The 14,388-nt window shown below is 51.9% G+C and overlaps 1 protein-coding gene across 1 annotated transcript; it reads right to left on the reverse strand.

The window, feature by feature from the left end:
* Positions 1–3,434: 3,434 nt before the first annotated feature.
* CALHM1 (calcium homeostasis modulator 1) lies at positions 3,435–6,926 on the reverse strand. Its single transcript, XM_040254364.1, has 2 exons — positions 6,375–6,926; positions 3,435–3,917 (listed from the first exon to the last, which is right to left on the reverse strand). Exons 1-2 carry the CDS (start codon positions 6,924–6,926, stop codon positions 3,435–3,437), a joined length of 1,035 nt encoding a protein of 344 aa, XP_040110298.1.
* Between the last annotated feature and the right edge of the window lie 7,462 nt (positions 6,927–14,388).

Raw genomic sequence — 14,388 nt, forward strand, 5'->3', positions numbered from 1 at the left:
GGGCGGAGGGCGGGCGGTGCGGGGAGAGGAGAGGAAGTGGAGGAGTCAGTTTTGCAGCTGCCCGCCTGCCTACAGCGGCTCTGCACCAGTGGGACCAGTTTGGGAGCCAGGCAGGAGGCCCCCGGCATTTCTGGTCTGGGCCTGTCCTCCAGGCTGGTTTCAGGAGCACCCCCAGTACTTGGTCTCCACTGACAGAAGCAGCCAGAACCGAGCCCCAAGCAGGATTCGGGGTGAGGAGCCACCAGACTGACGCTGACTCCTAGTGGGGTATGCAAAGCCAAAGGCCCCCCTCCCCCATCCTGGTGCTCTCTGAGCAAGCCCTCCCCCTGCTGGCTCTTCTGTCCTCACTTCCACTCACTCCCCAGATGCTGCTTAGAATCTCAGGAGTGCTGATGAGAAAATTCTGGACTCTAGGGATTTTCTGAGGTCCTGTGGGGAGAGCTCTGACTGGTGGGTGGAAATTATGAGGAGGCAGATGAAGCCCTGTGTAACAATTAGAGCTATCCAGCCTGTTCCAGAAACTGGTTGTGAGATCCCTGTCTGTGGAAGTATACAAGCTGAGGCTGAAAAGTCATGGATCGGGAATGCTGAAAGGGAGGGCCCGGCCCAAAGACAGTGTCGATGACCCACCCTCCCGGATCAAGGGAGAGACCCCCAGACCCCTATTCACTCTGCAGTCTTGGGGTTCTGTGACCTTAGAATTGCTGAGTGACCTGCTGGCCTCCCTCAGCTGGGCTTGTTCACGTGCAGGAATGAAGGGAAAAGGACCAGTGTTCATTTTTTTCACATCTTACCATGTCCCAAATACGGTTCCTGATTCTTCCTTAGAAGTTATCCTTTAACCTCACTATAATCCTGAAAAGCAGGTCTTTTAAATATCCGTTTTACAGACAGACAACTGTGGGTCAGAGGGATTGACCCACTGGGATTGAATCCTCTGTGGGTCAGAGGATTGTGGGTCAAAGGACTTGCCACAGGTCCTACAGTCCCAGTATTTGAATGCAGGTTTGCCTGACCTAAAATTTTACTCTTTCCTTCACAGCTCTTTAAAATTTGTTTTTATTTATATTTTGGCTGTGGTGGGTCTTTGCTGCCGTGCATAGGCTTTCTCTAGTTGCGGCAAGGGGAGGCTGCTCTTGGTTGCGGTGCCCAGGCTTCTTCACTGCAGTGGCTTTCAGCGGCTTCTCTTGTTGCAGGGTACAGGCTCTAGGCGTGTGCGCTTCCCTAGTTGCGCCGCGTGGGCTCAGTAGTTGAGCGCAGGCTCAAGCAGTTGTGGCACGCGGGCTTAGCTGCCCTGTGGCATGTGGGATCTTCCTGCACCAGGGATCCAACTGGTGTCCCTTGCATTGCAAAGCAGATTCTTAACCACTGGGTCTCTGGATCACCCTCCACATTTATACTTCCCAATAACTCTGGGCTGGCTTTTTTCCTCTGGACAACAACACTCCCCCCTCTGCCGCCCACTCCCAGCTGCTAACACACCCCTGGTCTTCACTCATCTGAATCGCCCCCAAGAGTAAGTCCCACCTCCTGGAGGAGGCCTCCAGCCTACCTAGGCTTCCAGGTTTCTCCCTCTTCCCAAATAATTAAAAGGAGAAAGACTGGGTCTCAGAAGTGGGAATAGAGGGAAGGATGCCTGAGGAAGAATGAAAATTATTAACCCAGTGTTGTTAGGCTTAAGATCAAAATGAATTCTTAGGTAAATGGGACTTAGGTCTCCAAGATGTCTTGGGGCAAGAAGCTCATCTTCTTGGCCCTCTGCTTCCCCCTGGACAAAGGAAGCTCTAGTTCCTTATGTCCCCGCCTTCCGTCCAGGAGGAGGAGAAGCCCTCAGATTTGGAAATCGATACCCACATTATCCACCAAGTACTGAGTGCCGACCACGTGCCATGCACTTTACGTACTTCACCCATTTAATCCTCACACAATCCCATGAGATAGGTGTCTCATCTCCCTTGTACAGAGGAGGAAACTGAGGCAAAGTGAGGCAACTGACCCGAGGGACACAGTTTGTAAGTGGTAGAGTCAGCATTTGATTGAATTCTGTCTCACTCTTGAGTCTGGGCCATTTCCACCCTAGGCAGCTCCCCTCCCACCCCTCAGGACAGAGACCTTCAGCACTTTAGAACACCCTCCCCAGGGGATGTGGTCTCTGAGAACATGGGAAGACATCAGCTTCCCTTTCTAAATGCTCTGGGGACGGTCTGATTTCCACCTGAGACCTGGATGTGAGGGACGCGTCTGGGCCATCTCCAAGTCCTCTCCCTGGCATGTGGTATGGTCTGAATATGTCCCCTGTTCAAATTCATAGGTTGAATCTTATCCCCAAAGGCGATGGGATTAAGGAGTGGGACCTTTGGGAGATGCTCAAGGCATAGCAGCAGCAAGGCATGGGATTCATGCTTTATAAAAGAGGCTCCAGGGACTTCCCTGGTGGTGCTGTGGTAAAGATTTTTATGTTCGCAATGCAGGGGGCCTGAGTTCGATCCTTGGTCAGGAGACTTGATCCCACATGCCACAACTAAGACCCAGTGCAGCCAAATAAATACATAAATAAAAAAATTTAAAAAGAGGCTCCAGAGAGCCCCCAGTCTCACCCACCACAGGACACAGTGAGCTGGCATGCTCTGCCAGCCAGGAAGAGGGCCTCTATCAGAAGATGGCCATGGCAGTGCCGTGATCTCGGACTTCCAGTCTCCAGAATGGTGAGAGAGGCCTCTGTCATTTAGAAGCTGCCCAGTCTGCTGTATTTGTTAGAACAATTCAAGCAGACTAAGACAGGGGCCTTTCGTGCCAGTGCTGAGTAAGTGTGCAGTCCGCCTTGATGATGTTGAGTGACCTCCGTGGTGAGCCACACCCTGGCTTCTCCTGACTGGACCTACCTGTTGATAGATATCTCCTCACCTGTGACCATAGGCGTGTCCCACCAAGTGGGGCTGTGTCGGGTCCTTAGGGCCCACTTTGGTCTGTTCATCCTCACTCAGGAGACCAGCCAAAATCAGAGGATTCCTGCTTCATGAGGTGGCTGGACTTCCCTGAGCCTTGAGCATAAGGGAACTAAGATTTTTTTTAAAATCACAGATGAGTGAACACTGGGGCAAGGTGCTCACAGAGCCTGAGAGGAGATAGTGAACCAGGGGTGAAGTAGCCTGGGAGGGGCTGGGCAGATGGGAGCTTGTCTCCCCCAAAGGCAGTTCTGAATCCCTCTGACTAATACTGCTCGTGGCCCTATAACTCCAGGACCTTCCAGGATAGTCCCATAGCTGGGGGACTGAGGTCCCCTTCCAACTCCAAATTTGCCACCTCAAATGGGCAGGTGAGTGCCTGGGCACGTAGGTCTGCTCTGGAGCCTACAACCATTTCTTCATCCAGTTTGGGGGTCTGAGGAGCTGTGGGCTCACACCCCCATTCCCACCTCTTCACCTGGCCGCGGCTCACACTTTGCTGAAGTAGGTGGCTACCTCCTTGCGTGAAGGCCGGGGCCCGCCCCCAGCCCAGCCGTTGCCCACCGGTGGCTCCTCCTGGCCCAGCCGCAGGGGTGGCTTGCACTCATGCCAGCTGGTGAGCAGCCTATTCATGGTGCCCTGATCGGTGATGCCACGCAGCTTCTCCCTCTCCTCATCCGCCCCTTCCGTGGCAGCAGGGGCAGCCGAGCCAGCGGGGCCGGCAGCCAGTGCCCCGTGGGTGTGACCCAACTCCAGGTCGTGGTTCATGGCCTCGAAGAACTGCTGGATACAGACCTTGGCGAAGGCCTTGGCGTGCTCCGTGCACGTCTCATCAAAGAGCTTGCGCTCAATGTCGATGTAGTGAGACCAGTACTTGCTTTTAAGGAAGGCGGCCTGTGTGAAGCAGGGCCGCACAGCGCGCACGACAAATGCCAGCAGCGTGGTCAGCAGCACGAAGGACCAGCCCAGGGCCTGAGACGAGAGAAGACAGAGTCAGCCGGGCACTGCCCTCTGGCCTCCTGAGCCTGTCCAGGCCCCCAAACCACACTCTGTGCCAGGGCCTTTAGGGGAAAGAGCACTGACTCAAAGAGCAAATGATGGCACCTCATGGCCTCCACTTCCTCTTCTATACAATGGGCACAGATATACCATGTCATGGAAAAGACGGCATGAGTAAAATGCCCTGTATGTAGGCCTGGCTCTCAATACATAGGACTTAGCTGGGCAGACCTTGGAACTAGAATGCCTGGGTTTGCCTATTTGCACCACAGGCATATTCCAGAGATATGATGGGATCTGCTCCAGGCTGTTACATTAAAGCAAACATGGCAATAAAGTGAGTCACACCATGTTTTTGGGTGCCCAGTGCATATAAAAGTTATTTACACTAACATAACATTATGTATAATAGCATTATGTATAAAAAACAATAGCATTATGTATAAAAAACAATGTGTACAACTTAATTAAAAAATACTTTATTGCTGCAAAATGCTAGCCATCATTTGAGCTTTCAGTGAGCAGCTGTAATAACATCAAAGATCAGTGATCACCGCAAAGTTTAAAATATTATGAGAATTGGCAAAATGTGACCCAGAGACAAGAAGTGAGCAAAAGGTGTTGGAAAAATGGCACCAACAGACTTTCTCAATGCAGGGTAGCCAGGAACCTTCAACTTGTGAAACACGCAGTATCTGTGAAGCCTGATAGAGTGATGTGCAATAAAACAAGGTCTGCCTGACCTTAACAGTTGACTGGGAGCAAAGTACCTGCCTTCCCTGTGCCTCAGTTTTCCCACCTACAAAATGGGGCTGTTGATCATCCCACTGGGTTGTTCTGGGAACTAAAAGTGGCAATAAACTTAGCATAGTGCCTGGTACCTAGTTAGTGCTCAGTAACTGGTAGTCACTATTATTAGGCCAACCAGCCCTCACTAATTATGCCTCTTCCTTCAGGAAGCCCTCCTTGACCTCCCACAGTGACGCTTCCTCCTCTGAGTCCTGTACCTCGCCTCTGGCTTCTGCTACTGTCTGCCTGTCAGTCGGCAGCTCTCAGTCGGTGCCTCCCGTGTGGGTTCCGAGCTGAGCCCTCAGGGGACACAGAGACAAACTGGACAATTGCTCAAACTTGTGCTGAAGAGCACTGGACACTCGGGTGCTGGTTCTATTCTTCCAGTAACTCACTGTGGTGAAGGCTGCTCCCCCAGTTTGAACTTCAGGGTCAACCCCAATTGCACAGAGAAGCATTCGGCCAAATCAGGGTGAGTGAGGCAGGGCAACCACTGTCAGTAGCGGGGGTCAGTGGGTTATGGTAGAGCACCCTGGGCGGGGAAACTGCAGAGCATGTGGTGGATGAGGAAATGTGGGCCCCGCTGGGCTGAATCTCCTAAAGTTTCAGGTAAACCTGGAAATCTCACTTTTATGTGATAGTTTTCAGGTTTTAGATGATGTCAACTAATTCTAAAATTAAACTTTGAATTCAGCCCCTGAAGTCCAAATGACATACTATAGGCCAGGCAGCCTGCCCTCTGGGGCCCCTTTTGGTCTATGAGGTAATTGTTTAAAGGTCAGGTGGAGGGTAAGTGGATGATGGACAAGTGCTCACAGGAGAGGAGGCGCAGGCGAGAAGGAAAGCACTGAGTGTGAGGTTCACAGGGGCACCCGGGGACGCTGCAAGCCCCAGAGGGGAGCGTTCAGGCTGGTGGGGAGGCCGGGGTGTCTGGACTCATCGCAGCAGAGTGTGTATGCTTCTGTAGCCTTGTCCCCTCCCTGGCAGACCCCCGCCCAGGTCTTCCTGCCCACGCACAACTGCTGAGGAGTCCTGAGGGGCTCAGATGAGTGCCGGGCCCGAGGGGCAGAGAATGATGAAGCAGGGCGACAGAATCCCCCGTCAGTGGGCCCTCCAGCCCTGCCTTTGGGGCACATCCCAACAGTCCATCCCCTCACTCAAGCCTCTTTCCCCTGAGCTGGGAGTGCCAGCTGGGGCCATTTGCCAGGGAAATGTACCCAACGGCCCAGCCACCCACTGGCCTCACCACTGCCCCAGCCTGGAAGAGGAAAAGGATGCAAATTCCTCCAAGTTTCCAAACTGGAGCTCAGGAAGGAAGACAAGGGGCTGACTGAGCGGTTGGGCCCACTCAGGGGAACCTCGGGACAGGGCACAGGCCTCTTTCCCCAGGTGGCACTGACCTGAGGAAAGACACCTGCCTCCGCCTTCAGAAGCCCTGGGCCCCTTTGGGAAAATATGCCCCCACCCCAGGGAGCTGTGTCTGAGTGGGCAGACCCAGCCCTGGCTGGGGGGGGGGGGGCGTCTATTGGGGAAACATGAGCACGCCCTGCGGAAGCTCCACTTCAAGAGCAGGGAAGGAATACTTTCCGAGGGACCCGACCTGTGAGGGGACCCCCAGCCCAAGGCCATCCGGCCCCTCACCTGTGAGATGCAGCGCAGGTAGCGCACGGCCACCTCGCGGGCCAGCAGCCAGTCGCCCTCGTAGATCTCAGGGCAGGGCACCCGGGCCAGCAGGCGGGCGAGCTCGGGTGGGGGCAGGCCGGGCACCAGGCTGCCATTGCCCAGCAGGCTCACGGGCACCGCCGTGCAGAATGCACAGAGGAAGCACTTGCCGTCGAGCAGCGTGACGGCCACCCAGATGACGGGCGCGATGAGGGCGCGCTGGGCCATGGAGCAGAGCATGTAGCGCAGCACGGCGGGGTCCTTGGCCCGGCGGCCCGGTGGCCGCTTCCACTCTTCAGCCAGCATGGACACGTTGTTGTTCATGACCAGGCCGAGCAGGAAGAGCACCAGGGGCGGCGCCAGCAGGATGCCGGCGCTGTAGGCAGCGTTGTAGCCCGGCAGGCAGGGGCAGTTGAAGTCGAAGGCGGAGTACATCTGGGCGCTGGCCAGGGCCATGATACCACAGATGCCATTCATGAAGGACTCCTGGTTGGACTGCAGGAACTGGAAGATCATCCGGAACTTGTCCATGGTGCCCCCACGGGGCCTGCTGGCCTCCTCCCACCTCACGGCAGCCTCAGGGTGGTCCCTGAGGCCCACTCTGCCCAGCGGGCGCCCACCTCATGGCTGAGACAGGCGGAGCTCCGGGCGGAGGCTGGGGCTGCTGTCTCTTTGAACCTTCTAAGTCAAGTGCTGGCCGGGAGGGTGCAGCTTGACCAATCCCACGGGTGCAGCAGTCTCCCCTCCCCTGCTCCACCCCTCCTGGGTTTCTCTCGCTCCACAGCTGGCTCCGCCACTGGGAAACCACGAGGACCACACCTGACCGGGACCAGTTCTCTGGCTGCTGGTGGAGGGTGGGGATGGAGGCTCCAACTCAGCTGGGAAGACAGGGCCTTGGGCAGGGTTGAAGTTTGGGGGAATCCAGGACTGCTGCAGAGGCCTGGGCTTTCGGGCCTTGACCCCTGGGCTCTTAGGAAGCGTGTCCTTCTGCCCTTCCCGTTGGGTCTTTCATCCATGCTGTGTCAGGATCCAAGAGGACTCCTCCCCTAGTGCAGAAAATGGTATGATGATGTAGTGAGGGCAGTGGTGGTGGCACTGTCATAGGTATGATAATGGTGGAGGTGATGCCAGTCATGATGGGGATGGTGCTGTTGGTGGTGGGGGTGCCAGTCATGATGGGAATGGTGCTGATGGTGCTGATGGTGGTGGTGGTGCCAGTCATGATGGGGATGGTGCTGATGGTGGTGGGATGCCAGTCATGATGGTAATGGTCCTGATGGCTATGCTGTTGTTGCTGGTTGTGATGGCTGTAATATCGTGATGATGGTGGTGACAGTGGTCAGGGTGGGGATGGATGGTGATGGTGGTGGAGATAGTGCTAAAGGAATAAAATAGGAAGCCCCGAATTTGGAGTCAGAGGATTTGGATCTGAGAGGTTGCTAGGGCCCCTTCTGCAAGGCAGAAAGAGCTGTGGCCGGTAAGCATAATGCAGGTGTTTTTATGTCCTGTTTCCTTGTGTCTCGGTGGTCATGTCTGTGTGTTTGTGGATTATGGATGAAAAATCCTTTCCTGGCTCTCCCTCCTACCACTACTTCACCAGGTCCAAAAATAACGGAATGGGTGATGGGATTGCCTGCCTGGGGCTGAGGAACCCAGAGTGTCCATGGGAACCCAGCCAAGGCTCCACCATCAGCACAGCAAAGTGGGAGAGGTTTAGAGGGCTCCCTTTGATGCCACCTTCTCTCCCAGAAGAGTGGGTTAGATCCAGCTCCAACTAGATGGCTCCTGTCTGGAGTGAGATGGGGGCTGCGGGGGCGGGACCCGAGGAGGGCTGGGACTGAAGTAAAGCGAGAGCCTGGACAGGGCAGCTCCGTGGGACCCTCAGATCTGTGTGTCTCTGTGTGTCATGTGTCCACGTGTGAAATTTCTGTGGCTTTGGGCCTCAGTGCCTGTGCGTCCTCAGTGTGTGTGTAACTATGACCATGCAAGACTCTGTGGGGTCTTTCTGAGACAGCTCCACCTCCACCCCAACTCCACCATGTCCACCTACCTCTCATTTGTAGCAAAGCTTTAATCTCCCAGGCCTCCCCTGAGTCTCAGATGGCTGACTCAGGAGTTAATTGTTATTATAAATGGAGAGTTTAGTTCAGTTCAGTCGCTCAGTCATGTCTGACTCTTTGCGGCCCCAGGGACTGCAGCACGCCAGGCCTCCCTGTCCATCGACAACTCCTGGAGTTCACCTAAACTCATGTCCACTGAGTCGGTGATGCCATCCAACCATCTCATCCTCTGTTGTCCCCTTCTCCTCCTGCCTTCAATCTTTCCCAGCATCAGGTTCTTTTCAAATGAGTGAGCTCTTTGCATCATGTAGCCAAAGTATTGGAATTTCAGCTTCAAAATCAGTCCTTCCAATGAACATCCAGGACTGATCTCCTTTAGGATGGACTGGTTGGATCTCCTTGCAGTCCAAGGGACTCTCAAGAGTCTTCTCCAACACCACAGTTCAAAAGCATCAATTCTTCGGCGCTCAGCTTTCTTTATAGTCCAACTCTCACATCCATACATGACTACTGGAAAAACCATACCTTTGACTAGACAGACTTTTGCTGGCAAAGTAATGTCTCTGCTTTTTAATATGCTGTCTAGCTTGGTCATAACTTTCGTGCCAAGGAGTGAGCATCTTTTAATTTCCTGGCTGCAATCACCATCTACAGTGATTTTGGAGCCCCCAAAAATAAAGTCTGACACTGTTTCCACTGTTTCCCCATCTATTTGCCATGAAGTGATGGGACTGGATGCCATGATCTTAGTTTTCTGAATGTTGAGCTTTAAGCCAACTTTTTCACTCTCCCCTTTCACTTTCATCAAGAGGCTCTTTTGTTCCTCTTCATTTTCTGCCATAAGGGTGGTGTCATCTTCATATCTGAGGTTATTGATATTTCTTCCACAATCTTGATTCCAGTTTGTCCTTCATCCAGCCCAGCATTTCTCATGATGTACTCTCCATATAAGTTAAATAAGCAGGGTGACAATATACAGCCTTGATGTACTCCTTTTCCTATTTGGAACCAGTCTGTTGTTCCATGTCCAGTTCTACCTGTTGCTTGCTGGACTGCATACAGATTTCTCAAGAGGCAGATCAGGTGGTCTGGTATCCCCATCTCTTTCAGAATTTTCCACAGTTTATTGTGATCCACACAGTCAAAGGCTTTGGCGTAGTCAATAAAGCAGAAATAGATGTTTTTCTGCTCTCTTGCTTTTTCCATGATCCAGCAGATGCTGGCAATTTGATCTTTGGTTTCTCTGCCTTTTCTAAAACCAAATGGAGATGTAGAAACGAAGAATAGCTGGTAACGATTTACGGGACAGACCAGCCACTAAGTAGTCACTGAACTCCCAGTTCCCTGAAAAATATAGATAAAGGCCTGACCCACATTCCTAAGTTGCTTTAAGAGGAAGCAGACCCCCACCAGATAAAAACCGTTGATCACAGGCACTCAGACCCCAGACCAGCTGAAACCAGAAGATCAGTGACACTTGAAACTTCACCTTGAGGCCAACCGATCTGAGAACCGTGTGCGAGCTAATCACACACCAGGCAGCCCCCACCTCACACAGCTTAAAACTTTGTCCTCTGACCTACAACTTGGAGATGGTCTTAGGATATTTGTTCACTGCCTTCCCAGGTTGCTGGCCTCCTGAATAAAGCAGGAGACCAACTTTTCCTTTTCCACCAACCCTTGTCCCTCAAGTATTGGCCCTCAAGCAGGGAGCAGTCAAACTTGGTACCAGCCTCTTCCTCTAATGTAATCACGTGAGTGGGCTTTGTGTCTGTGTATCTCCATGTGACCACCAAGGACTGGCGCTGACCGGCACTTCCGCTGATTGGGCCCCATGCTAGCACTCCACACACGCCACCTCATGGGATCCTCATACAACGTCCTGGGGGAGCTGCTATTGTCCCCATGTCACAGAGGGCGGCACTTGGGCTCAGGGAGGTAAAGTCACGACTGTAGGTTCAGGGCAGACCTCCTCAATATGTGCTACTGTTACCGAGTCCAAGCTCACTCTGCTCGCTGCCACACAAGAGGCCAATAAATCCCAGACGAGATGTTAACACAAGTGAGTGAATGTTAGTAGCTCAGTTGTGTCCAACCCTTTGCCACCTCATGGACTGTAGCCTGCCAGGCTTTTCTGTCCATGGGATTCTCCAGGCAAGAATACTGGGGTGGGTTACCATTTCCTTCCAGGCTTTTCTGTCCATGGGATTCTCTAGGCAAGAATACTGAAGTGGGTTGCCATTTCCTTCTCCAGGGGATCTTCCCAACCCAGGGATCTAACCCAGGTCTCCTGCATTGCAGGCAGATTCTTTACCAGTGTGCCACAAGGGCTTCAGTGTTAAGGGAAGGACTTTATTTGATAGCCAGCTGATGGAGTAGACTGCAGGCTAGCACCTCAAAATAATCACCTTGTCGGGGCCTGGATGCCAGGTTCTTTTATGGATCAGAGATGGAGGGGAGGGAAGGAAACAAAGTAAAAAGAATATTCGGTCCTTGCAAATGTCCACTAGAACAGCAAGCCTCAGGTAGGAGGATGTGTTAGTTTCACTTCCTTATGGTCCTTCACAGGTAGGCTGGCTCAGGGTATTTCCCTGAAGCAGGCCATTATGTTTGCCTCCAGCAACAAAAGCCTTGAGAGTCCCTTGGACTGCAGGGAGATCCAACCAGGCCATCCTAAAGGAAATCAGTCCTGAATATTCCCTGGAAGGACTATGTTGGAGCTGAAATTCCAATACTTTGGCCACGTGATGTGAAGAAATGACTCATTTGAAAAGACCCTGATGCTGGGAAAGATTGAAGGCAGGAGGAGAAGGGGACGACAGAGGATGAGATGGTTGGATGGCATAACTAACTCAATGGACATGAGTTTGAGTAAGCTCCGGGAGTTGGTGATGGACAGGGAGGCCTGGCATGCTGCAGTCCATGGGGTCGCAAAGAGTCGGACACGACTAAGCGACTGAACTGAACTGAACAACAAAAATGGCAAGATGAGGGTTAAAGTCACAGAAGCAGATCCAGCATGAATTCAAAATTAACCTTTTCCTGGTTACAATACTTTGGCATACAGCTTATTTGAACTAATGGAAGTGGAGACCCTGTGGGCTCCAGAGAATCTACTGCCCCTCCCTTAACTAACTTGCAGAACTTAAACTGCGAATTTTTCCCAGAGAAATTTTTTTCCTGGTATGTCAGGGCAAACCTCTGGTCACCATACAGCTGCATGTCTTCTTATGAAATCATACCCCTACAGACTTTACAGCAGCTAGTGCTGTGATTAGTCACTCAGTCTAACTCTTTGAGACCCCATGGAGCCTGCCAGGCTCCTCTGTCCAAGGGGATTCTCCAGGCTAGAACACTGGAATGGGTTGCCATGCCCTTCTCCAGTGGATCTTCCCAACCCAGGGATTGAACCCAGGTCTCCCATTGCAGGAGGATTCTTTACTGTCTGAGCCACCAGGGAAGACCAAGAATAGTAGAGTGGGTTGCCTATCCCTTCTGCAGGGGTCTTCCTGACCCAGGAATTGAACTGGGGTCTCCAGTATTGCAGGTGGATTCTGGTGGTGAACAAGAATTCTTGAGCTTGTCTTTCAGAGCAACAGATAGGGGAAGAACCTGTAAAAACCCCTCTGCTTATAAACTGCCTTCACTTATTAAGCTTGCTTACTTTTTTCCCTCTTTAAAAAAATTATTTATTTATTTATTTATTTTTGGCTGTGCTGGGTCTTTGTTGCTGCACAGGTTTTCTCTAGTTGTCACTAACAGGGGCTGTTCTCTAGCTGCAATGCTCAGGCTTCCCATTGCCATAGCATCTCTTGTTGTGGAGCACGGGCTCTAGGGATGTGGACTTCAGTAGTTGTGCACGTGGGCTCAGTAATTGTGGCTCTCCAGCTCTGGATCACAGGCTTAGTTGATCCTTGGCATGTGGGATCTTGCTGGATCAAGAATTGAACCCCTGTCTCCTATAGTGGCAAGCGGATTCTTCACCACTGAGCCACTAGGGAAGCCCCCCTTTTTTCCTCTTTAATTGCATATCTTCTTAGTGTCACGTAACCCAACTGACTTACGGAAACTTGGAGTCAGCTCTTTCCAGTGCAAGCCAGCTAAGGCTGGCTGGGACCACCAACCCGAAAACTGGGCCTGCACACAGGTGTTTTATGAATGATTTTTTGATATCTACTGCTGCTACTGCTAAGTCACTTCAGTCGTGTCCGACTCTGCGACCCCATAGACGGCAGCCCACCAGGCTCCCCCGTCCCTGGGATTCTCCAGGCAAGAACACTGGAGTGGGTTGCCATTTCCTTCTCCAATGCATGAAAGGGAAAAGTGAAAGTGAAGTCGCTCAGTCGTGTCTGACTCTTCGTGACCCCATGGACTGCAGCCTACCAGGCTCCTCCATCCATGGGATTTTCCAGGCAAGAGTACTGGAGTGGGTTGCCATTTCCTTCTCCATCAGAGACTGGAAAACTTTACCTTCAGATCATGCTAAGTGGCTATAGTTTTGAGTATTCAGAAGCATGTAACCCAGGTACACCTGAGCAGAACACCAGTTACCTCACATTTCCCCTGCCTCCAATCACCTTTCCCCATGCCAAGACCACCGGCTTATTCCATAAATATCCCAACCGCCTTGCCTTGGGGGACAGAGATCTGAGGCTTGTTCTCCCATCTCCATTGTCTTCCCTGCGGAAAAAAACGCTTCCTCTGCTGCAGACCTTGTCATCTCGGTGTTTGGACTGCTGTGTGTTGGGCAAACAGACCTGGTTTTGTAACATTTATTGTCCTGTGCATGACTATCCTCTCCTAGGAAGCCCCCAGGCTCCTACCCCATTCCTTAGCTCAGGATGGTGTTAAGCACCTCATTTTATCTTTCTGGCTCTGAATCTCTCATGTATGTGGGATTCCCATACATAAGAAATTAAATTTTTATTTTCTCCTGTTAATTTGTCTTGTTTTAATTTAATTCTTAAACCAGTCAGAAGGACCAGAAGTGTAGAGGACAGGTTTCTTTCTCCCCGACGCCAGCTAAAGGCTACACAACTTGTGGGTGGAAGAAGGGGATTTGAACTCAGGCCAGGTGGGAGTGGGGAGGTGAGGAAGGGGGCAGGGAAGCATTTTTTTATTTTTTTGGCTTTCTTCTCAATGCTAGCATGTCACAAGTAGGATACAGGTGGGGAAGAGTATTGCTCCCATCAGTCCTCAAGCTGGGCCTTGGGTAACTGGAGCACTCAGGCTGGTGGCCACTGGAGGACCCTGTTAGAGGATGCCAAGGAGGGGCACCAGTGGACAGCAGGTGAGAGAGACCCAGCAAAGGGGGTGTCCACCCTTGTGCATCTACTGCTGTGTCAATGCAGACGGCTGACAAAAGGTCTGAGCGGCGGGCAGAGCCTGGCACACAGCCCCTGGTGCGGAATGTGGGGTGAGGTGACCCAGGAGGCTGGGAGCCCAGCAGGAGTGTGGCTTTAAGAGGCTGTCTGGAATCTCTGTCTTCCATCTGTAGTGGACATGGGTCTCTATTTGTAGCTGATGTACCCTTTTCATGGTGCCCAAATTGACTTCAGGTGGCTGCTCTAAACACATATACACTCTCTGCAAATCCTAACTTCAGTGTGATTTTAAAATACTTGGAATAAAGCAGCTTGATTAGATTCTAAATCCTTTATTCTCATGATCACTAGAATTGTATTTACAGTTATTGAAAGTCAATGAATGTTAGAGTCTTTACATACCGTTCAAGCCATTGTAGATGCTCATATAGCTGTAAAAATTGGCTTTAAGTTTATCATCTCCTTTGTTGTTGTTCAGTCACTCAGTTGTGTCCAGCTCTGTGCGACCCCATGGACTGCAGCACGCCAGGGTTCCCTGTCGTTCAACTTCTCCCGGAGCTTGCTCAAACTCACGTCCATTGAGTTGGTGATGCCATCCAACCATCTCAC

Source organism: Oryx dammah, unplaced genomic scaffold (assembly GCF_014754425.2).
Source record: "Oryx dammah isolate SB20612 unplaced genomic scaffold, SCBI_Odam_1.1 HiC_scaffold_14, whole genome shotgun sequence".
Classification (NCBI taxonomy): Eukaryota; Metazoa; Chordata; class Mammalia; order Artiodactyla; family Bovidae; genus Oryx; species Oryx dammah.